The 24,056-nt window shown below is 40.5% G+C and overlaps 3 protein-coding genes across 5 annotated transcripts; 1 reads left to right on the forward strand and 2 right to left on the reverse strand.

Moving 5' to 3' along the window:
* Positions 1-945: 945 nt before the first annotated feature.
* Positions 946-12,463, reverse strand: LOC106612556 (succinate dehydrogenase [ubiquinone] cytochrome b small subunit B, mitochondrial). Its single transcript, XM_014213809.2, has 4 exons — positions 12,341-12,463; positions 11,294-11,404; positions 6,215-6,365; positions 946-2,710 (listed from the first exon to the last, which is right to left on the reverse strand). The coding sequence occupies exons 1-4, from the start codon at positions 12,387-12,389 to the stop codon at positions 2,545-2,547; spliced, it is 477 nt and encodes a 158-aa protein (XP_014069284.1). The 5' UTR covers positions 12,390-12,463; the 3' UTR covers positions 946-2,544.
* A 1,770-nt stretch (positions 12,464-14,233) lies between these two features.
* On the forward strand, positions 14,234-15,146 carry timm8b (translocase of inner mitochondrial membrane 8 homolog B (yeast)). Its single transcript, XM_014213811.2, has 2 exons — positions 14,234-14,574; positions 14,816-15,146. Exons 1-2 carry the CDS (start codon positions 14,476-14,478, stop codon positions 14,984-14,986), a joined length of 270 nt encoding a protein of 89 aa, XP_014069286.1. The 5' UTR covers positions 14,234-14,475; the 3' UTR covers positions 14,987-15,146.
* On the reverse strand, positions 14,999-20,033 carry il4i1 (interleukin 4 induced 1). 3 transcript variants are annotated; one of them, XM_014213791.2, is made up of 8 exons: positions 19,872-20,033; positions 18,979-19,081; positions 17,727-17,941; positions 17,423-17,535; positions 17,008-17,209; positions 16,792-16,860; positions 16,491-16,627; positions 14,999-16,388 (listed from the first exon to the last, which is right to left on the reverse strand). In XM_014213791.2, the coding sequence occupies exons 2-8, from the start codon at positions 19,007-19,009 to the stop codon at positions 15,626-15,628; spliced, it is 1,530 nt and encodes a 509-aa protein (XP_014069266.1). In that variant the 5' UTR covers positions 19,010-19,081; positions 19,872-20,033; the 3' UTR covers positions 14,999-15,625. The 3 variants fall into 3 exon arrangements, with proteins under 3 accessions (XP_014069266.1, XP_014069265.1, XP_045580460.1); XM_014213790.2 differs by lacking the exon at positions 19,872-20,033 and adding an exon at positions 19,379-19,806; XM_045724504.1 differs by lacking the exon at positions 19,872-20,033 and adding an exon at positions 19,503-19,801.
* Positions 20,034-24,056: the final 4,023 nt, after the last annotated feature.

Raw genomic sequence — 24,056 nt, forward strand, 5'->3', positions numbered from 1 at the left:
CCCTGTACAGAGATTAGGCTACTGATGCTCCTGCATATCCCAACCCCATACACCAGGGAAGATCATGTGACAAAAACAGGCAAAAGTACTTTTGTACCCATACTGCTGCAAGACATACAGTATTTTTCTTTGTTGAATGCATATTATGTCTTGTTTTCTGGTTTCTAGATGATTGCCAGTTCAATATCCAATTCTATAGAAACAATGACATGCCCAGAGGAAGGGCTGTTACTCTCTCTGACTGACTCTGACCTTTTAAGCAAAGTTATATGGTGTGCTGTAAGAATTTAAACCAAAAAGGCATTTCTGCCAAACCACATACATTTTGAATACAGACATTTGCATTCATTTTGAAATTAACAGTGCTTACATCTACGTTACATGTAATGTATGGCTTTATTTTCCAGCTGAACTTCCCACAAAGCAACAAACACACACTGAAAAGTCTCTTTAGCCTTTGGGTTGACAACTGGGTCGGGTTCAGCAGTTCAAGAAAAAACATCCGTGTTCCCCTTATGAAACAAGACCATTTCAGTTTCTCCCAATTGAACACAACCCAGGTGTGATTATTACTGTACCTTGATACCAGCTGTTTGCACAAACACACTTCACACTGACAAGACAAAGGTAACCAACATTTTTCCCCCAGGAGCAATCTTTGGCTGAGCTCTTCATGGAACTAATTCTTGGTACAACTGACTGCAGATTTCAGTCAGGTCGGGTCCGTGGTACTTGAGCTTTGAGGCTGGACCAGATGCAGAGCTCATGAAGTTACTCCTCAGGGAGGTGCCTGAGTGTTTATATGGATTTATAAAATCCTGGAATATGACAGAGTTTATGGTACAGCAGTGCATATAGAATAGAAAGTTATTTTTACAATGAGGCACCATTTGTATTAATGCTTAAATACCCATTATAAAGTATCAACAGCTAATGATTGCTTAGTCATTCTCAACAGTTGTGTTTAATGATTACACTAATATCGGCAGTACTTCAAGTCAGTGTACACGTCGTTCAAATTACTAATGAGAAATGTTAATAAATCATCAGAATACTTCCTCACAGACACGTTCTATGTGTGTAGTTTACCATCCACTCAATATATAAACAGACATCTGTAATCTTGTCAAACACAATCCATAATATCCACTTTATTCTGAAGCTATTCTGTGCGTAACAATCTGACCGAACAGATTGGTGACATGTATAAATCAACAAGACCTAATAAAAAGACAAAACAGTTGAATTTCCAAAGCCATTTAAGCTTTCAGACATGTGTAGTAGTAGGACAAAGACCTTCATGTTTCTTGGCTGTTTAACTAGGACAACTCCTACTTGTTTCAGCCGACACTCCCAACAGTACAAAATAAAACGATGCCATTTTGACCAGGTGCATGCACTCGTGACTTAACTTCATGACGCTTAGCAGCTGTTCATACATACACTTTATCAGATAAATGGAAAATGTCATTCCTGCCAACAGTGTATAAATGCTAAGCAAGAGTGATGCCAGGCACAGCTGTGTAAGTAAATTATGCACATTACTATCAAACCAGGATATTGTCATTTGACTGACAACAAACAGGGTTGGTACAAATGGAAGCGCAATGGTGTACAGCTCAGTATGGCTACTCTTCTACATGCTCAACCTGGGATGGGCTCAGTGAGGTGAAATGTTTAGAATGTTGCAGTTAGAAATGTCATGAATAGAGCTACGGCGATGCCCAATTCTGCATGACAAATCATACATTCTACAAAATGCATATCCATCTAAACATTTTATAACATCACATCCCTTCTGAACAGACCCATAAAGTCCAGAACAGTATGGCTACAGTTTAAATACTGCTAGTGGTCACACCCATTTGCTCTTGTCAATCAAATCAGACTGCAAGGTCAAACAGACTAAATGTGTGGCACTAAGCCAACTGCAATGGTCTTGAAGGGCACTAGCTGGTATTTACAGATTGGTGACGGACACAAAACATACCACAAATAAGGATGCAATGTCTACATAATAAATTAAGTTAGTACAGAACAGATGAAGTAATTTGCCATACTAGATCTGAAATTAAAGATATGTAAATCACCGGATACTTCCTCATAAGCATTACAAAGTGTTATGAATATTAGCAGTTTGATAACAGGAGTGAACTCAGTGAGGGGAAGCTAGAAATGCATTGAATAAACCTGACAATTCCATCTACAAAATGCATTTCTATCGAAGCGTTCTGTAAAATTGCACCCTCTAACAGGCCCCAGGTAGAAGTTAACCGTATAACATTTCACTAAACTGCAGCATACACTGTTTGATTGGGGTCAGAAGGACAACTTATATTTAGTTTAGTCCACATCATAAATCAACAGGAGCAGATCATTAACAGGCCTGTTGAAGCACAACAAACATCAACATGAATTACAACACTTGTGAAATTATATATTTATAGAAATGTACATAATCCCTTGAATGTTTACAATCATACCAGAACAAGATGGCCGATGTCCCAGTGCCCACATCCTCCCCTATCCCAAACCTCAGTCCATTCATTTGCTCCATAATAGGGCCACCGCTTTGCAAATGCCTACATCGTTGTAGTTGAAGTAGCACAGACCGGCAAAGGTGACAGTCGATAACAGGAAGAGGCCTGCGTTGGCCATCTTGATCTTCGGTTCTCCATGAACATAGTCCGTTAAGACTTGTCCAATCCCCCTGGGGAGATAAGACAAAAGAAATGTATGAGACTGCTTAGAGCCACAATATTACTGAATAGCCAGTGATTTAGTGCTAAAAAAGGCTAAGTGACCCTCCTTATACAATTTTTGGTAAACAAGGGCAAAATTAAAGTGGCTAAACATTTAACCACTGTTCTCTCCATTTTTTTGGGGCACTGAACAAATTCCAGGTCTGAGCGCAAACTTTAACGTTGTGAAACTTCTGTGCAACTTCCAGCACGCGTGTACTGTGAACACTGAGGCTGTACCCGCTTTAAAGTTACAGTTAAGAGGCCAAGTAGGCTACTTGATCGTAATGTGGGCCTATCAGAGTGGCCTACCATCAAAAACAATGTAGAAAATGCATCCCATAACATTTCAACATTGAAATATGATCTACCATTCAGCCTACAGCAGCAGCCAATGTGTAGTGTGCAATGTAAGCCTACATTCCATGAGACTTTTGGTTGAACAAAAAAAAAAAAAACATGCAGGGCTTGACATGAACCTGTTTTATCCACTTGTCCTTTAGACGAGGTGGCTTAAAATGTTGTTTGATGCAAGAAACCACGTTTAAATAAAATGCATTACTCCCATACCATTATTACAGAGAAGCAGACAAATTATGCTAGCCTCTCTCACTTTGATCTCAAAACAAGCGCACCTACTCATGACCGCTCATGCTGTAAACACAGTCCAGATATGGCAACGGGCTATTTGCATATAGGTCTACTGCAGCTCTAATTGTTTATGCAGCACCGGGCTGAATAGCGTGTGTCAATGCAATAGAATCCTACTCCGATGCATTCTACCTAAAACAATCTCTTGCATAGTTCATTTTGTTTTGGTGTGTTGTATTGAAAGTGGCTAATATTGCGTTGATTTGATCACAATTGCCACAGTAAAAGAGAAACGTTGATAGTGTTAACAGGGAATAAACTAGAACAGTGGTCACCAACCCGTTGAGTCAAAATGCAAGCTGAGATCTACCGATTTAGATTTTAAAAAATTAACAGGACTCAAAGCGTAAGCCTATGCAACTTTAACCAATTAAAAACAGTACTGTAGCAATTAGGTTTGTGCAGCAAGCTATAGGCCCCATACATTATCACTGCATATTGGCATTGCCAATGCATTGTTGTTCGGGACATTTTTTTTAAATTGAGGTTGGCTATATGATCATACCAGTAATAGATCTGTTGTTGTATTACTTGAGGTACAGCTGAGTGCAGCTAATTTGCTTTTAATTTTACTCGGCTGATGGTGCCTGCATCTGATGGTCAGTCTCAGCGGACTGAGGGTCCGCCTCAACATCCCTCCGCTCTCCACTGACCAAAGGAACACAGCCTTCCAGCTGATGGCAAAAATCGAGTCGCACCGCATTATTTCTGCCTCATTGACCAATTCATGTTGTTACACCTATGAAGAGAAAGTTAAATATTCCTTCATTATAAAAAAAGACCCAAGCTGCTAATAGTAACACAAGCCTATAGATCCACTTTCCTACTGATTCAATACTGCTGCAGTGCTTGTTGTAGCGCTGAGTGGAAATAGGAAGAATATGCAAAGTGTTGAATACAAAGTGCTGAGTAAGAACTTAAACTCACTCATAAAAACAGCAGCTCTTTGCTGTATTTGTTGACAGTCTCTCTCTAGTCATGGTTTTAAAATCTCACAGTAACAACTTTGCGATAGCTTTTTATTTTTATGCCTGCTACGTTTCTGCAGACGCGGTAATCGGATCCATCCGATTGACCAGCGGTAGGCCTATAGTGCACTTGATTTGCTCTCCGAGCCAGCCGGGAAGGCAGAGTTTGAACCTTCAGACATGAAATGGTTCAAAATGGCAACATACCCGGCATGCTGGACAGCTGAATCGAGTGCACCTATCACCAACAGCCCGAGACAAAAGAAAATAAAGGAACAAGGATTTACCGTTGTTTTTTTGGACAAATGTTTGGCAATTGAATAGGAATGCCTTGGAGATCGAACAGTCGATCACAATCAACCAGTTGGTGACCACTGCTCTACAAAGTTGAGTGAAGTTTAATCTCGTGCTTCCCTCGGGTGGAGCTGCACGGCAGTCTCGGGTGGAGCTGCACGGCTTACAGATTCAACATTGGCGTTAACCTTCCTATGCCACTGGTCATAGCCATCCTGACGGGACACAGTCCTGACTTCATTGGCTTCACCAGGGTAATGTTTGGGAGGGGGAATTGGACAAATGCATAATTTGGATGGCTGAAGACCCACCAGAGAACACACCAAAAAGCTCAAGGCACCATCATGTGATCTTAGTTAGGTTATTCTTTGTTTAGACTACAGGGTGGGGTGTCTTGTCCTGTTTATGTAGCCCATGTGAAACGGCTAGCTAGTTAGCAGTGCGCGCTAGTAGCGTTCAATCAATGACGTCGCTCTGAGACCTAGAAGTAGTCGTTTCCTTTGCTCTGTAAGGGCTGCAGTTTTTGTGGAGCGACAGTTAACGAGGCTTTGTGGGTGACTGTTGTTGATGTGTTCGGAGGGTCCCTGGTTCGAGCCCAGGTTGGGGTAAGGGGAGGGACGGAAGCAATACCATTACATTGAGAACAATCAGAACTGTAAGCATTCAGGGATAAGGAATGGTGAAATCCTTGAATAGTGCCTAAAGAGAGAAGCAAATCTTATTTACATAGCAGTGGCCTTGGAGGACAGAGCTTCGTAGGCGGGCTCATAGTGTTCCTCAGTTAACTGGACAATGGTGGTATTTGATGACTCCAGTTCAAATAGCGGCACTCACACAGCCTTAGCAAGTTAAATGGTACTGATCTCCTGGAACATATGTGGAGCGCGGTTTTAAAAATAGCTGCATACGTCACAAAAGTAGCACAGGTGGAAAAGCCATGTGGTATTACACATGACCAGCATTCTTAAGCGTCATCTTGATGTTCAAAAAAATATATATGAGTGTGCATTTCAGCTCCTCAGTGACAAGTTTGACAATTAGCTGGTTTTCATTAGAGGGACATGCCTTGAGGATATCCAAGTACCCAAAACTAAAACCTAAAGGGTATTAACACCACACATGACTAGGATTTGTGCTTTAAACCTGCCACTTTCATTTAGTCAGTGGTCTAGCAATGGCATAGTGCCCCAGGGCGACATTAAGCCCACCTCCTTCAAAAAGCTCTCGTAAATGAAAGCAAAATAAATGCTAAGAACAAAACAGTTTTTGCATGAGCAGAAATGTAGTGGACATAGACTTGGTTGGTTATCCCAACCACTTGCCTACTCTACTCTATTCACTATTGTCCTCCATAAAAGCTTCCGATGTAGTCACAACACAAGTACATTTCAAGCTGAAAAACTATGGTCTGAGGTTATTCAGAACATGTGCAACAATTTTGTCCGGAAATGATCGTTTGTGGAAATATGAAAGGAAAAACATTTAACCAGAATAAGGAAGAGACAGCTGGCCAGTGCCCTTTAAACCAATGAACATTTTTAGAGGGGAAACTTGTCTTACCAGTGGCCATGCAGGGTGAGGGCAGCAGCCAGTGAGTAGTCAATAACAGGTCCAGGGAAGTAGTAGGCAGCAGGCCCCATGGCCAGCAGCAGTACGCTTACCACACGCTCTCCTGTCCAATGCAGGGAGGCAGCTTTGGACACAGAGCCGGCTGCAAAAGGGCAAATAGCAAAACATGAAATCATACATCCACATGCAGAAATAACCTATTGTGGAGAGAGGGTGATAATCATTTAAACAAAGACTCATCATTTAGGGGCGGCAGGTAGGCTAGTGGTTAGAGTGTTGGGCTAGTAACCGAAAGGTTGCTGGATTGAATCCCCAAGCTGAGAAGGTAAAAATCTGGCGTTCTGCCGCTGAACAAGGCAGGTAAAGGCCTACTATAAATCTGACATGTTTTTAGCACATAGAAACAATTAGGTTTGTCTGTTAGCCTACAGATGTTTTTGCGTTTAACAATTGTTCCAGTCAGTTGAAGTTTATATCTTTGAGGTTCTATTATACACACCAGAGGAGATTGCATAGGGAAGGATGGCTCATAATAAATAGGTGGAACGGAACAAGTGGAATCAAACACCTGGAAACCATGTGATGTATTTGATACCATTCCACTGATTCCACTCCAGCCATTACCACTAGCCCGTCCTCAATTAAGGTGCCACCAACCTCCTGTGGCCAGCTGTTGCTTAGGTTCTCAAGTTTCACTAGATATCACAGTTCAAACATCATGCAATGTGTTGGCTAACCTAAATAATGGACCTTGTGGCTGCAAGGAGCCAATGTAAGTTGCTAGCTAGCATTGATTGTTTTTTATAAGAAGTTTAATCTTCAAATAATCACTAGTTAACCTAGTAATATCATCAACCATGTGTAGTTAACTAGCTTGTCCTGCATTGCATATAAATTAACAGGCACTGCATTGATCATCATCGAATCACAGCCTACTTCGCCAAACGGGTGATGATTTAACAAAAGCGCAGTGCCAAAAAAAGCACAATCGTTGCACAAATGTATCTAACCATAAACATCAATGCCTTTCTTAAAATTAATACACAGAAGTATATTTTTTTAAACCAGCATATTTAGTTAAATAAATTCATGTTAGCAGGCAATATTAACTAGGGAATTTGTGTCACTTCTCTTGCGTTCAGTGCAAGCAGAGTCAGGGTATATGCAGCAGTTTGGGCCCCCTGGCGAACTGTGAACTAATTAGCCAGAATTTTACATAATTATGACATAACATTGTAGGTTGTGCAATGTAACACCAATATTTAGACTTAGGGTTTCCACCCGTTCGATAAAAGACGCAATGGTTCCGTATTTCACTGAAAGAATAAACGTTTTGTTTTCTAAATGGTCGTTTCTGGATTTGACCTTATTAACTTCATTAGGGTAGGGGGCACTATTACCTCCGGATGAAAAGCGTGCCCAAAGTAAACTGCCTGCTACTCAGGCCCAGAAGCTAAAATATGCATATAATTGGTAGATTTGGATAGAAAATGCAAAAGTTTCCAAAACTGTTACAATAATGTCTGTGAGTATAACAGAACTGATATGGCAGGTGAAAACCTGAAAAATCCATCCAGGAAGTGGGATTTTTTAAATGTTTGTAGGTCTCTCTTGAATGCCATTACAGTATCCATTGACTTAGGACTCAATTGCAATTCCTATGGCTTCCACTAGATGTCAAGTCTTTAGAAATTGTTTTAGGCTTGTATTCTGAAAAATGAGGGAGTAAGACCACTTTGAATGAGTGGACCATTCAGTGTCCCCGAGGGTTTTCATGCGCGCGACCGAGAGCACGACTTTCTTGTTTTCCTTTTATATTGACGAAGCTTTTGTCTGGTTGAAATGTTATTGATTATTATGACTAAAAACAACCTGAGGACTGATTTATAAACATCGTTTGACATGTTTCTACAAACTTTACTGATACTTTTCGGATTTTTCGTCTGTTACTCCCTTTGAGCCTGTGGATTACTGAACAAAACTGAGGTTTTTGGATATAAAGAGGGACTTTATCGAACAAAACTAACATTTGAGTAAATGGGAGTTTTGTGAGTGCAACCATATGAAGATCAAAGGTAAGTGATTCATTGTATTGCTATTTCTGACTTTTGTAACTCCTCTACTTGGCTGGTAACGGTTTGTAATGATTTGTCTGCGGGCGTTGTTCTCAGATAATCGCATGGTATGCTTTCGCCGTAAAGCCTTTTTGAAATCTGACACCGTGGTTGGATTAACAAGAAGTTAATCTTTAAACCGATGTATAACCCTTGTATGTTTTATGAATTTTTATAATGAGTATTTCTGTTTTTGAATTTGGCGCTCTGCAATTTCACTGGATGTTGGCCAGGTGGGACGGTAGCGTCCCACACCCCCTAGAGAGGTTAATGACCAAAGGCTCGTATGTGTTTATTATATTATAATTAAGTATATGATTTGATATTTGATAGTGCAGTCTGACTGAGCAGTGGTAGGCAGCAGCAGGCGTGTAAGCATTCATTCAAAAAGCACTTTACTGCGTTTGCCAGCAGCTCTTAACAATGCTTAAAGCACAGCGCTGTTTGACTTCCTACCTATCAACTCCCGAGATTCTGCTGGCAATACCAAAGTGCCTATAAGAACATCCAATAGTGAAAAGGTATATGAAATACAAATGGTATAGAGAGAAATAGTCAACGCATCATAATTCCTATAATAACTACAACCTAAAACTTCTTAACGGGGAATATTGAACCAGCAGCTTTCATATGTTCTGATCAAGGAACTTAAACGTTAGCTTTTTTTTTTTAACATGGCATATATTGCACTTTTACTTTCTTCTCCAACACGGTTGTTGCATTATTTAAACCAAATTGAACGTTTCATTACTTATTTGAGACCAAATAGATTTTATTTGTATTCTATTAAGTTGTATTCATTGTTAATTCAGTAGTTATAGTTATTACACACACACACACACACACACACACACACACATATATATATATATATAAAAAAAAAAAAAAAAAAAAAAAAAAAAAAGAATCGGCCGATTAATCACTGTCGGCTTTTTTTGGTCCTCCAATAATCGGTAGCGGCGTTGAAAAATCATAAAATCGGTCGACCTCTAATTTGTACATGTAGGTAGAGTTGAAGTGACTATGCATAGATAAACAGCGAGTAGCAGCAGTGTACAAAACAAATGGGGGGAGGGGGGGGGGGCAATGAAATAGTCCGGTGGTATGCGAATTGGAGTGGGCCAAGGGTATCCGGGTGGATGCTGTTGTGAGACATGACCTGCCTTTCAAAGCACTTCATGGCTACCAACGTGAGTGCTAAAGGGCAGTAATCATTTAGGCAGGTTACCTTCGCTTCCTTTGGCACAGGGACTAAGGTGTTCTGCTTGAAACATGTAGGTATTACAGACTCAGTCATGGAGAGGTTGAAAATGTCAGTGAAGACACTTGCCAGTTGGTTCGCACATGCCTTGAGTACACGTCCTGATAATCCATCTGGCCCCGCGCCTTTGTGAATGTTGACCTGTTTAAAGGTCTTGCTCACATAGGCTACCGAGAGCGTCATCACACAGTCATCCAGAAGTGCATGCTTCAGTTGTTTGGCTGAAAGCTTTCCTAACCTAACCCACAATGTCTGCTGTGTGGACAGAGCAGTCATTTCAAAGAGTACGAATATTTCAGCGAGACAAATCAAAGGCGAAATCCATTAACGCCAAGACAACGGTATTCATTGCCCTTGACAATCAACCGTTCTCTGTCGGGTGATGTTGGCTTTCGCCGACTGGTCGAGCACCGGTACACACTTACAAGTGCACTATTTTTCAGATGTTGCCCTATAGGAGTTACACAGTAATAGTGTCACTGCTATTAGTGTCACGACTGACATTTTGGACCAGCAATATCAGCCCCATGAGCATGCTGAGTCTGACAGCCCAGTGGGTGGTCGAGGATTTCGTGCTGAGGAAAGTACTGAGAACATGTTTGAAACATGAACACACTAACTAGCTCCATTCGAACAACTGACTGGAGAAATAAGCTCCTCAACTGCTCCTGCAGCAGACGTGATACCCTCTGTCATGGCATTGAAACGCCTGCTCAACAAAACTGCCCACACAGGCAGTGAACAATTGATTCGGTGGCATTCTCTTTACTGTGACTTCGATGCAGACAAGAAACAGGGTTTACGTGAAATGTTACATACACAGCTGGACAAGATAGAAGACAGTGACAGTGCGCACTGAGGAAGAGGTGCCACGGACAGAGATGAAACTTCACTGCTTGACATGCATGATGAAATCCTGGTTGAGAATGAAACGACGGAACAGCACAGCAAGTAAGTGAAAGAAATAGGTTTTGATTATGTTTTACTGGTAATGGGGACATACGTAAATGCCAACAAAAAAACGTTGTTGTGTGTAACCTTTATTTAACTAGGCAAGTCAGTTAAGAACAAATTCTTATTTACAATGACGGCCTACCTGGCCAAACCCAGACGATGCTGGGCCAATTGTGCGCCGCCCTATGGGACTCCCAATCAAGACCAGATGTGATACAGCCTGGATTCGAACCAGGGACTGTAGTGACGCCTCTTGCACTGAGATGCAGTGCCTTAGGCCACTGCGTCAATGTGTTAACTATTTAACCATACCAGAATGCTTAAAATTGGATATCGGTCAAAAATGTCATATCAGTGCATCACTAGTACCAACCACACAAACAACATGCCAGTGGGGACATCACTAACTGGCTCCCTGACAAATGACTTAAACCCCCCCTCTCTCAAGTCCTTCTTACATGATACAATTCAGTGTACAAGAGAAAGCAAGATAATACTTGAATCCCCTTAGGTGTAGGGCTGTAGACTCTGATCATAATATAGGCCTACCATAACATGTAGCCTAATCTGAACATTGATTACTTTAAGGAGTCATAAAAATCACAAAAACATACAATGGCCACAGTGTTCTGGTAAGACTGGTATTCATCTTAAGCAACACATATAGCCCATTATTAATCTTTGAGCCTACAGTTTGCCTGGAGCACTATCAGCAAAACTCTTATCGTGGGAACAACAAACCATGGAGAGATGAGGATCCATGAATCCTAGCCGTCAACAGGTAGGACTGGTCTTGGTCCTTTTGCTGTGTGACCAAGGGTCGTGCGAGCAGAGAGCTGCGATAAAACAGAACTGTAGGGAGAAGACAAATCAGTGTCATGAACTATATCACAATATTTACTGTTCAATTATAAGTACGCTATAAAATAAGACAAAGCAACAAAAAAACAATATGGCTTAGGCTTTAATGTAATGTCAATTGTTCACACATGGCTCAGTTACAAAATGTGAATTATTTCACATAGGCCTTTAATAAATCAGAGGATGAGTCTTTCTTCCCTCAAACTGTAAGGAGTATCATGAATAAACCATTCCATGTGTTGTGTGGTTGTCAGCAATTAGGGGTGGCCTATCTGGTTTATATTTTTTTAGGGTAACTTGTTTGTGTGCATCTTGTGTCTTGGTAGTTGTTTTAAAGTAGTATATCTACAACTAGCAGTCACATAAGGTAATGGCAACTATTCGAGGAACTGAAGCACAGGCAGCCAAAGACATAGGAGTAGGGATGAATTGGATTCATTCCAGAGTATGTGGGATTGATAGGGGTTAGAATAGCCTAAAATGTATATAGAATATTTTGAAAAGTGATAGATTATGTTGAGTTGGCCTTAGTTCCTACCAAAAATGAGGCCTAAAACTGAAGTGTTTAGAATCGAGGTTGGTCATTTTAGCTGCTTCAGGCTACTTTACGAGATCCGTAAAAAGATCTGATTCAATGCAGAGTGAAGCCGGCTATTGAAGTCAGTGACAGCTCGCGCTCGCAGCTCGCGTTGTGCAAGTAACCAAAAGATCACTGGTTCGAAACCCCGAGCCGACTAGGTGAAGTCACTATGAACTTGAAAAGTCGTTGCTTTGCTCATCCATCAGCTAACATTAGCTGGCTAGCTACTAGCAAATTACGATATGTATGTACAACGTTACTTTGGACAAAAAAACTGTAATTATCAAGAACAACGATATGAAATATACACAATTGTGGAATTAACAGATACACACAAAGACACCTACGTTTGACACCTCTGTGGTAGACCGAACTTATCCTGACGATGGCTGCCATGACGATTACCCAACCAAGGTCACACAAATCTTACCCGGATGTAGTTGCTGTTTTGTCCACTGCTGACCAAGAGTTTTTAACCACTGGGTGATAGTCGACTGCGGAGGCTTTTTCGTCTTCTTTGCATATGCCACATAAACTGCATTTTAATCTAAACAATTATGCAATGTTTTCTTGATCTTGGTTTAATAGGCGTTTTCCAATCATAATGTATAAGACACATTATATATATACATTTTTAGCAAACTTTATGGACAATGTTGATCTGCAAAAAGAGAAGACTGCACATTGCAATATGTTTCCAAATGTATTATAACAACATGTTGACCGCAAGGTCTGCATCTGGTCCCAGACATTGACAACTCCTGTAGAAAGTCTGCATTCAAGTAAGATGATAAACACTTATACTACCTGACGATAATACTAAACATGACTCTGAAATACGTTTTGAATTCTGGATTTAATAAGTAAGAACTAGGCTAAATCCTGTTTTACTAGACTACATCCCCGGGCAGTACTAATAATGAAGTAAGGATTTAAAACATTTGCAATGGTCAATCTTAAAGGGCCAATCCTTAGTTGTAACAACAACAAAGCTAAATCCCTGCCACTGTTTCGGTAAAAACCTTAGGGATGTGGCTAGAGACATTAACCACTCTCAAATTCATAGACAGAGCTATGGTTGCATGGACTGACCATCCATGATATCAAAAGTATAGTTCGAATTATGTTTTGAGGCTCTACAGTGTTTGATTACATTTACTTTGTTTACAAACATTGAAGTAAAACAAGCTCATATTTTGGCTTCTGATGGGATACAACAGCTGAACTAAGCTCAATAGGCACTTATAAATTATATTATTTAAAAAAAAATCAATGGATATACCACCGTACATTATTCATTTATAAATCCAAAAATGAATATAGCAACTGCAGATTACACCTTTAATCTGAATAGATAGCAGTGATTATATTAATGGGATGGTTCACCCAAATTACACAATGACATATTGGTTTCTTTACCATTTAAGCAGTCTATGGATAAAGTACTACAGCAATCAATGCTTTGGTTTTGTTTACCTGGCCACTGTTTCAATAAAAATTTAAAATAAACATTTGTGGCACAAATCCAATGCAAGTCAATGGTACCTATTTTTACATTTCCGTACTTCATATCAAAATCATCTATAAGTAACTTAATTGAGTTACACCAAAGGTTCACAAACGTTTTATAGTCCCGCACCCCTTCAAACAATCAACCTCAAGCTGCGTACCCAGCGCACTCTCAAATGTTGTTTTTTGCCATCATTGTAATCCTGCCACACACACACAATCCATTTTGAGATACTTTAGGTTGGTGCGCGGAAATGCTGTGGTGTGAATACTTAAGTTGTTTTCTGGGGTATCTGTACTTTACTATTGATATTTTAGAAAGTGTTTACATTTACTTCACTACATTCCTAAAGGAAATAATGTACTTTTTACTCCATACATTTTCCCTGACACCCAAAAAGTACTTAGCAGAACAGGAAAATGATCCAATTCACGCACCTATCAAGAGAACATCCCTGGTCATCCCTACTGCCTCTGATCTGGCGGACTCACTAAACACAAATGCTTCGTTTGTAAAATGAGGTCTGAGTGTTGGAGTGTGCCCTTAGCTTTCCTTAAATAAATAGAAAATAAAATAGTGCCATCTGGTTTGCTTAATATAAGGAATTTTATATTTAAGTATATTTAAACATTAGAAGGGGAAGCATAGAAATATCGCACAAAGAACAGATCTACCGCTTCTTAGAATTGATTTCAACGAGAATGACAGATCTTTAACTCACAATTATATGTGAATTTGGTCAAGTCGCCCAAAAAGTTACATATCGTGGCTTTAAAAAATGGGTTGGCCTTACTTAAATGAAAGGCTGAACATTGAAAATATTGGACAGTCATGACTCGTGTGTTAGTCAATTATCTTGGTAACGGAGCAAACTACAACAAACCACTGAGCAAAAAACGCACGAGCCTACAGAGGTCATTCTCAGCTCTACTGGTTGAATTAACCCGACTGTAACCAATCCCTGTTACTGCAATGGACGGCTTTGATTTAAATTCGTCAGAAAAGGCTGATGGTTCAGAGCTCCAAAGGATGATCGCAATTGAACAACAGAAAGCGCAGTTTCAGGCCCAGGTAGGTAGTTTAGCTACACACAGCAGCTGCTATGCTACGGAGTTAGCTAGTTAGCTAACGCTAGCTACGTTAACTGTATTTTGAACTGTATCCTGCATTTGTTATTTTATTACACCCATCAAACGTGTTTTCAGAATGGACACACCGAATTGCGAGTTGATTACGAAATCATACATTTCTGTTTTGAGACCTCCATACGGAAATTGACTTAACGTTAGCTGATTCATTGTTTCTTTTGAAGGTGCATAACTTCACTGATGTCTGCTGGGACAAGTGCATGGAGGGGAGCCCGAGTTCAAAACTGGATTCACGGACAGAGACTTGCCTCGTGAGCTGTGTTGACCGCTTCATTGACACTACCTTGTCTATAACCAACCGGTTTACGCAGATGGTGCAGAAGGGTGCCCATTGATAGGAGCTAGACTATGGGAAATAGACTGTGTTTTATTTTGTAAAAGAACTGTGCATTATGTTTTCCTTTATGTCTCGAACCCCCAACACCATTGCCTAATATGCTGAGTATGATATGCCACAGTACAATTATTAAAGAGGCAGGCCTAAATTGGACATGATATAGAATCACAAAGTATTTGTTTGCAATACGGTAACATTTAAAAAAAGTAGGCCCAAGAACTACACCTACACCGTGCTGCTCATTACATCTATGTAACATGTGTGACATCATTTGACATAGTTTTCTTTCCTACAATACTTTAGTATGTGTAACAAAATTGCCATTTTAAAACAGTACACACAAAAATAATACAGGTTAGAAAGGGAAAAGGGTATGTACAATATGCCCTGAAGAGTACTTAATTAGGCCAGTAAACATGTTCTGTTTCATTTCATCAACACTCGTCTCATCATGTTGTGCCATTCATATTGAGTAAAGCAGAACACCTATACTAGCGAATGCATCATCAGACAGTACTAAAAAATGTTTTGATTTTGCCATCGAATTTCATCATTTCATTTGTCAACATTCAACCTTTAATCATGGCTTCTCAAGCTATTCAAAATACAATCGATGTCCCCAGGCCCCAGATGTCTATCATGCCAGGTTACTGATGTTCCTGGCTGCCCTTAGTGCAGATTTCATGGCAGTCTCGATCCAAGCGTGAGGTAGGGCCGTGTGCTCCCCAGCAAAGTGGACTCTGCTCTCATTCCTGAACAGGTCCGAGGCGTAGTCCGTCTGCTGGTAGGGTGTGTAAATAGCAAAAGCCCCCAGGCTGAAGGGATCCAGCCCCCACTTCTTCACCAACCCTCCAGTGCAGAGAGGTCGTATAACCTCCCCATGGATCTTTACCAGATCATCCAGCACCAAGGCCTTCAGCTCATCCTCGCTCACCCCCTGGAACAGAGTGGAGTCATCGGAGCAGGTGTAGGATGCCAGGAGAGCCCCCCCAGCCGTGCCTGGGAAGCTATGGCTAGGGTAGTAGATGAAACGAGAGGGGAGATCCGTGATGCTCTTCCCCCCTTTGATGCCCTCCTTTTCCCAGAATCTCTCGCTGAAGCTGAGGACCACCTTGGTGGAGCTGGCGTAGTGCACAGACCGCAGGGCCTCCATCTTCTGGGGTGACAGCGGGGGTTGGAAGTCCATGAAGAGGGTGGCCTTCGCTGTAGCTGTCACCAGGGCATAGTCTACTGTAAGGTTGGTCAGGGAGGATGGATTGCGCCAGTCCTGGTAGGATACGGTCACGTTGCTGCTGGTTTGACTGATGAGTCGGACCTTGGAGTTGAGAAGAATGGTACTGTTGAGGGCCTGGTAAAAGGCCCTTGGTAAATGGTCAAACCCATCAGTGATCTCGTAATAGCTGAAAAACAGAACATTCCACTACTTTAATACACTACTTAACAAACACTAGATGTAGGGCGGGGTGTCTAATTTGGTTATATGTGCATAGTGCTGTTCTTACACAGTGTTGTCGTTAATATCTGACTGAATATACAGCATCTCAGTAAGTGATGCGTAGAAGAGGCTGTTCTCATTCAGGATATCTCCAATCATGCGCAGGGCACCACGACTCAGGTTCCCCTCCTTCACTAGATACTCCTATCAGAAATCAACACTTATTAAAATTGCTGAATAAAGATATATAAAAACATGAATTCCCATTTCTAGTAAGGAAAGTGGCAAAGTGCATACCAATTTAGCCTATAACAATAATCCTGGATCTTGTCTGATGGTTACCTCTAAGCAACCAAGTGTTTTCTTACCTTGACTGAGTACGAGTCATATTTTCTCAACATGGCCTTGCAGCCAGCTGTCTTGATATCATCCCTTATCTACAACAAATCATTTGTAAAACGTATTTGTTATAACTGTGTTATGACACATACTGTACCTGTATATAAAATAACATTTAACATTACACAGTGTTCCACCACAGGAGTCTAATGCTGTGTTTGGAGCCCCCATCCCTTTGCACACACCTTCCACAGGGCCAAGTCAAAGAGCTGACCAGCCGATTTTCCCCTTTCCTTGTCAGTCAAGGGATAGTTCAGCACGTCTGGGTTCTCTTTAACCGTATATGTTTTCTGCAGCAACCCGTTCACATAGTAATATGTGTTGATGTCATCCTGGATAAATGGATTCAGTCCAAGGCCCATTTTTAATGCAAATGATAAAAGAATTCTGTTGAATTAAAAATGCCATAGTTAACTTTGTTTTGATGGTTAAATTAAACACCTGTTATCATTCTTATGCAAATCTATAGGATATGCACCTGTATCAGATCATGATTCATTTGAGATCGGATGCTTGACCTCATTTCAACAATAACATATGAAGATGGGGGATAAGAGATCGCTACCTATTTCATGTGGTAGGACAATAGGCCTAACTCACTTGTGAAAGCTAGGGATCCTCATAGCACCCAGTTCTGCATACCATCCCTCTCTTCTATTTCTGTAGGTCTCAACCCGTCCTCCAATTCGACCACTTGCCTCTATTAAAGTCACCTTGTGCAAAAAACAAAATATATCAGTTTCCCCCTTTTACGCTGTAGGCCTATTATTAGTCATAACCAGATAATTAGAATACTGACACTAAATTCCTTTCTGAGTATATGTAATCATATGTAAATTAGCATATGTCAATGTTATTCATTGTGTTGACATTGATACAGTAAATGTTATGAAAGATACTGTACCTTGTGCCCTGCATCCTCCAGAAACTTTGCTGCAGTCAGTCCAGCAATACCACCACCGATGATGGCAATATGATGAGGTGTCTTTGTGAAGGGAAGACCTCTGTTCACAATTTCAAGGAGTTCGGCATAGTCTGAATCTTGCATGCAGTCTAAAAGAGGATCGTCAATGTATCCATTGACACTGAAAACTATGACCACAACTATAGCGACAGGAACTGTAAAAGAAATAAGTAATTGTTTAATAGGCCTACAGGCTTCCAATATAAGAAACATGTAAAAATGTATTTTTAAAAAGGGCTACAGAGGGATATAGGTTTTTAAAGTATATGCAATATACATTAATGGCATGCTATTCTTGTTTTCACCCCAAAATCACAAAACTAGATCTAGAATGACTTTTAGAATGTTCCTGAACAACATCCCTTTTTCTACTTCCCAATAAGTTGTTGGAATTCAACAAAAAGGTTTTCCAAAAGTAATTTATTGTATTTGGATTGCCCCATAAGCAGTGGTGTAAAGTACTTAAGTTAAAAGACTTTCAAGTACTATTTAAGTAGGTTTTTTTATTTTTTTTATCTGTACTTTATTATTTATATTTTTTGACAACTTTTACTCCACTTCATTCCTAAAAAAAATCATGTACTTTCTACTCCATACATTTTCCCTGAAACCCAAAAGTACTCGTTACATTTTGAATGCTTAGCAGGACAGGAAAATTGTCCAATTCACGCAAAATCTCTGGTCATCCCTACTGCATCTGACCTGGTGTGACTCACTAAACACAAATGCTTTGTTTGTAAATTATGTCTGAGTGATAGAGTGTGCCCCTGGCTATCCGTGCATTAAAAAAAAAAAAAAAAGAATAATCTTGCCGTCTGGTTTGATTAACATAAGTTATTTGAAATTATTTATACTTTTACTTTTAATAATTAAGTATATTTAAAACCAAATACTTTCAGACTTTTACTCAAGTAGTATTTTACTGGGTGACTTTTACTTGAGTCCTTTTCTATTAAGGTATCTTTACTTTTACACAAGTATGAAAATTGGGTACTTTTTCCACCACTGCCCATAAGGTGAAGCACTACTTGTTATTCTGACAGTAGTCCCAATGTATTTCTGGACTCCCTGGAACAATGAATTTTTACAAATTCTTCAAATAAACAAAAATATAGGCTATAAACTTTGATCACAAGTCAATTTGTCATGATAACTAAGCTAAAGTCAGATGAAGAAAAAGGAAAATACTTACAATACTTGCACAACGCCACATAGGGTATCATCTTGACTCCTAAGCCCAGAGTCCTTGCCTTCCCTTTTCTGGTGATGCTGACGCCCACCGGAGAAATAGAAACCTAAAGCGAAACGTGGAGGCAAGTACTGTAGCCTAGATAATGTGATTGACTTTGTTTTACTAAATTAAATGAATATTATGAATGTAATATAACATTGAAAGCCCCCACCCCCCCTCCCCAAAACCCGCCAAAATCTAGTTACACATTTGTTTTCTTTGCGAATTAAATTAAGAACATTAATTTGCGATTCATGCATAACGACTTACCTTTAAACACATATTCATATATGTATAAATCATTAGACCTACACCCTTAAACTGAGATACATGTAGGTTACCTTCATGGGAAACTACTCACCTTCATCAATGGTAACTTCTCAAAAGCAATATGCATGAATGAAACAAATATCTCTGAGCTATATAGCTTAGCTATTTTCCTTAGGCTAAATCTTTTCTAGGATTCTTACAAGTTGGCGTCTTACCATGAATGACTAGACTGGAAATCACACATGGTATGTGTGAAATTGCACCCAACGTATTTTAATGAGGGACCTATTTGGGCTTCTGAGGTCGGAAAGGAATATTTTCCCACACCGGCTCGAGATTCAACCACACTGAACAAATTAGATTAGTGAGGTTTACTATTCACCAGCATACCTCATTTCCCCCTTCCCACCAACATAATATATGTTTTATAGTGCAATTTAGTGTCTCCTGAAGTCCACCTTGCCTTACGTGACTTGAGATAGAGAAATTATATTATAAGATTCGAAGATAAGATTCTATAGTGAGTTATTTAATTGGATACAAACATTGAAGGTTAGGTTAAATAAATCGGAACGTCTACTCACCTTACTGTGATGTCAATTGATAAGCCTGTCTTTTATGGTGCAGGAAGAAGAGTGCAATCGAAAGCAAACGCGAACGTTTCAAAAGTGTTACATCATTGGAATTCCTTTATTTACATGAATTGGATACATATCAAGAAGGTCTTGATAAGCCTTTTATATGATGTGATGTAAACAGTCAGCAACACATTAACTGTGATAATGTAATGAATGTGCTCCACAATGCATAATATCTTGATGGCTGTTTTTTATATTACTCTTTATAACAAAAATGGTCATGAGGAACAGAAAAAAAACAAGACGAAAATAAATCTCCCCAAATGTTTTGTACTCCCTTGACTCCATTCCATGTGCGTCCCAATGGCACCCTATACCCCACATTGCCCTATGAGTCCTGGTCAAAAGTAGTGTACTGCAAAGGGAAAAGGGTGTCATTTGGGATGAACATAAACCTTGCCATTCACCTGGATTTTATTTTATTGTGTGTTGTAGACAGATTGGCATTTGAGCCTGTTTAAAGCTAGAATCCTTAATTGAAACAATAGTAAAAAGCTGAGCAATGGGTCTGGAGAACTATAACCACTCTCAAACGTATTAAGATGACTTTATTGGTTAATTGCACACAAGGTCCTACTGAAATTTGTCTTCTGCTTTTAACCCAACCCCTCGGAAAGACACACATACAGGTTTTGGAGAGGTGCGGGGGGCTGCTTTAGTAGGCACCGGGGAGCTGTTCTTGCCTTGCTCAAGGGCACAACGTCAGGCAATGGCATCTAAGATTTGATACCAGCAACCCTCCAGTTGCCAGTTCACTTCCCGTCAGATTTTTCCCGTCGGTATGGATGCAAGGACTGACCATTATGCATTATGTGAAAATTATAATTTTAGCTATGTTTTGAGGCTATACAGGGTTTGTTTACATTTACATAGTTTACAAACATTTCAGTAAAACAAGCTTATATTTGGGGTTCTAATGGGGTACGAGAATTGAACTAAGCGCATGAGGAATTTAGTTTTTATTCTTAGATTATATTCTTCAAGAATCATATAATATTATGATGTAGGCTTTAAGGATTCTAGCTTTAAGCCTTTCCCACGCTACGTTGTACCACATTGATGTTCTTTGTGGCATCTTTTTTAAGGTCATCTGAGCAACCGATGGACCTCTAGAATAGTTTATTTCAACAGCGGAAGTAGAGCCACATGAGTCAAATCAAATGTATTCGTCACAAACACAGTTTACAGCAAGTATAAAAGGTACAGCAAAATTCTTATGTGCTAGTTCCCTCAACAGTGCAGTACGTACATTTATCAATAATCAATAATAACAATGAAAAGAGTCAAAAATAAGATGTAGTAGAAGTAATATAAGAGGTAGTATGCGTAGTAATAATGGATTTACACTGTATTTACAAATATAAATTGGGTAGTGGAATCAATAGTATATATTAGAACAGCAGCTGTGTGTGTGTGTGTGTGTGTGTGTGTGTGTGTGTGTGTGTGTGTGTGTGTGTGTGTGTGTGTGTGTGTGTACATTTGTGTGTAGTCAGTGAAAACTATTTCGAAGATGCATAAACACTCTTAGAAAATAATTTGCTCTCTAGAACCTAAAGGGTTGTCCCCATTGCATAACCCTATGAAGAACCTTTTTGGTTCCAGGTTAACCATTTGGGGTTCCATGTAGAATCCCTTTCCACAGAGGGTTCTACATGGAACCAAAAAGGGTTCTCCAATGGGGAAAGCTGAAAAACCCTTTTGGAACCCTTTTTTCTAGGAGTGCAAAGTCTCTAAGGCGCAGGTCTGTGCAGGGAGACAGCTAGGTTGAGCTTTTCAGCAGTCTGATGGCCTGGTGGCTGAAGCTGTCGCGGAGCCTTTTGGTCAAAAACCTGATCTTCCAATACCGCTTGCCAGATGGTAACAGAGTGAAAAACATGTGGCTTGGGTGACTGGATTCCTTGACGATCTTTCACGCCTTCCTCAGACACTGCCTGGTGTAGATGTTCTGGAGGGCAGGGAGTTCACCCCCAGTAATCTATTGGGTTGTCCACACCACTCTCATTAGGGCCTTCTGGTTGAGGGCGGTTCAGTTTCTGTACCAGGTGATGATGCAGCCTGTGAAGATGCTCTTGATTGTGCAGCTTTAGAACTTGTTTAGGATCCGAGGGCCAAATTTCTTCAGGTGCCTGCTGCACCTTCTTCACCACGTGGTGTAGTGTGATTGGACCATGTCATGTTCTCTGTGAAGTGCACGCCGAGGAACTTTAAGCTTTTGACTTTCTCCACTGCAGCCCAGTCGATGACAATAGGGGGGTGCTCCTCCCCCTGTTTCCTGTAGTCCACTATCAGCTCCTTGGTTTTGCAGACGTTGAGGGAGAGGCTGTTTTCCTGGCACCACTGTGTCATGGCTCTAACCTCCTCCCTGTAGGCTGTCTCGTCCCCGTCAACGATCAGGCCCAACCCCGTCTTGTTGTTGGCAAACTTATTGATGGTGTTGGAGTCATGTGTGGCCACGCAGTCATGGGTGTACAGGAAGTACAGTAGGGGGCTGAGCACACACCCCTGGGGGTCCCCGTGTTGAAGGTCAGCATGAGGGAGGTGTTGTTGCCTACCCTCACCGTCTGGGGTCTGCCTGTCAGGAAGTCTAGGATCCAGTTACAGAGCGAGGTACTCTATCCCCATTGAGACCGTGTCTGCGCCTCGACCTCGGTTGGGCAAAACTAAACATGGCGGTGTTCACCTTAGCAATCTCACTAGAATAAAGACCTCCTCCATTCCTGCCATTATTGAAAGAGATCGTGATACCTCACATCTCAAAATAGGGCTACTTAATGTTAGATCCCTCACTTCCAAGGCAGTTATAGTCAATGAACTAATCACTGATCATAATCTTGATGTAATTGGCCTGACTGAAACATGGCTTAAGCCTGATGAATTTACTGTGTTAAATGAGGCCTCACCTCCTGGTTGCACTAGTGACCATATCCCCCGCGCATCCCGCAAAGGCGGAGGTGTTGCTAACATTTACGATAGCAAATTTCAATTGACAAAAAAAAAACGTTTTCGTCTTTTGAGCTTCTCGTCATGAAATCTATGCAGCCTACTCAATCACTTTTTATAGCTACTGTTTACTGGCCTCTTTAATACAGCGTTCCTCACTGAGTTCCCTGAATTCCTATCGGACCTTGTAGTCATAGCAGATAATATTCACATTTTTGGTGACTTTAATATTCACATGGAAAAGTCCACAGACCCACTCCAAAAGGCTTTCAGAGCCATCATCGACTCAGTGGGTTTTGTCAAACATGTCTCCAGACCTACTCACTGCCACAGTCATACTCTGGACCTAGTTTTGTCCCATGGAATAAATGTTGTGGATCTTAATGTTTTTCCTCATAATCCTGGACTATCGGACCATCATTTTATTACGTTTGCAATCGCAACAAATAATCTGCTCAGACCCCAACCAAGGAGCATCAAAAGTCGTGCTATAAATTCTCAGACAGCCCAAAGATTCCTTGATGCCCTTCCATACTCCCTCTGCCTACCCAAGGACGTCAGAGGACAAAAATCAGTTAACCACCTAACTGAGGAACTCAATTTAACCTTGCGCAATACCCTAGATGCAGTTGCACCCCTAAAAACTAAAAACATTTGTCATAAGAAACTAGCTCCCTGGTATACAGAAAATACCCGAGCTCTGAAGCAAGCTTCCAGAAAATTGGAACGGAAATGGCGCCACACCAAACTGGAATTCTTCCGACTAGCTTGGAAAGACAGTACCGTGCAGTATCGAAGAGCCCTCACTGCTGCTCGATCTTCCTATTTTTCCAACTTAATTGAGGAAAATAAGAACAATCCGAAATGTCTTTTTGATACTGTCGCAAAGCTAACTTAAAAGCAGCATTCCCCAAGAGAGGATGGCTTTCACTTCAGCAGTATCAAGGGCATCAAGGAATTCATTAACTTCTTTGAGGAAAAGATCATGATCATTAGAAAGCAAATTACGGACTCCTCTTTAAATCTGCGTATTCCTCCAAAGTGCAGTTGTCCTGAGTCTGCACAACTCTGCCAGGACCTAGGATCAAGGGAGACACTCAAGTGTTTTAGTACTATATCTCTTGACACAATGATGAAAATAATCATGGCCTCTAAATGTTCAAGCTGCATACTGGACCCTATTCCAACTAA

The sequence above is a fragment of the Salmo salar genome, chromosome ssa09 (genome assembly GCF_905237065.1).
Source record: "Salmo salar chromosome ssa09, Ssal_v3.1, whole genome shotgun sequence".
Taxonomy (NCBI): Eukaryota; Metazoa; Chordata; class Actinopteri; order Salmoniformes; family Salmonidae; genus Salmo; species Salmo salar.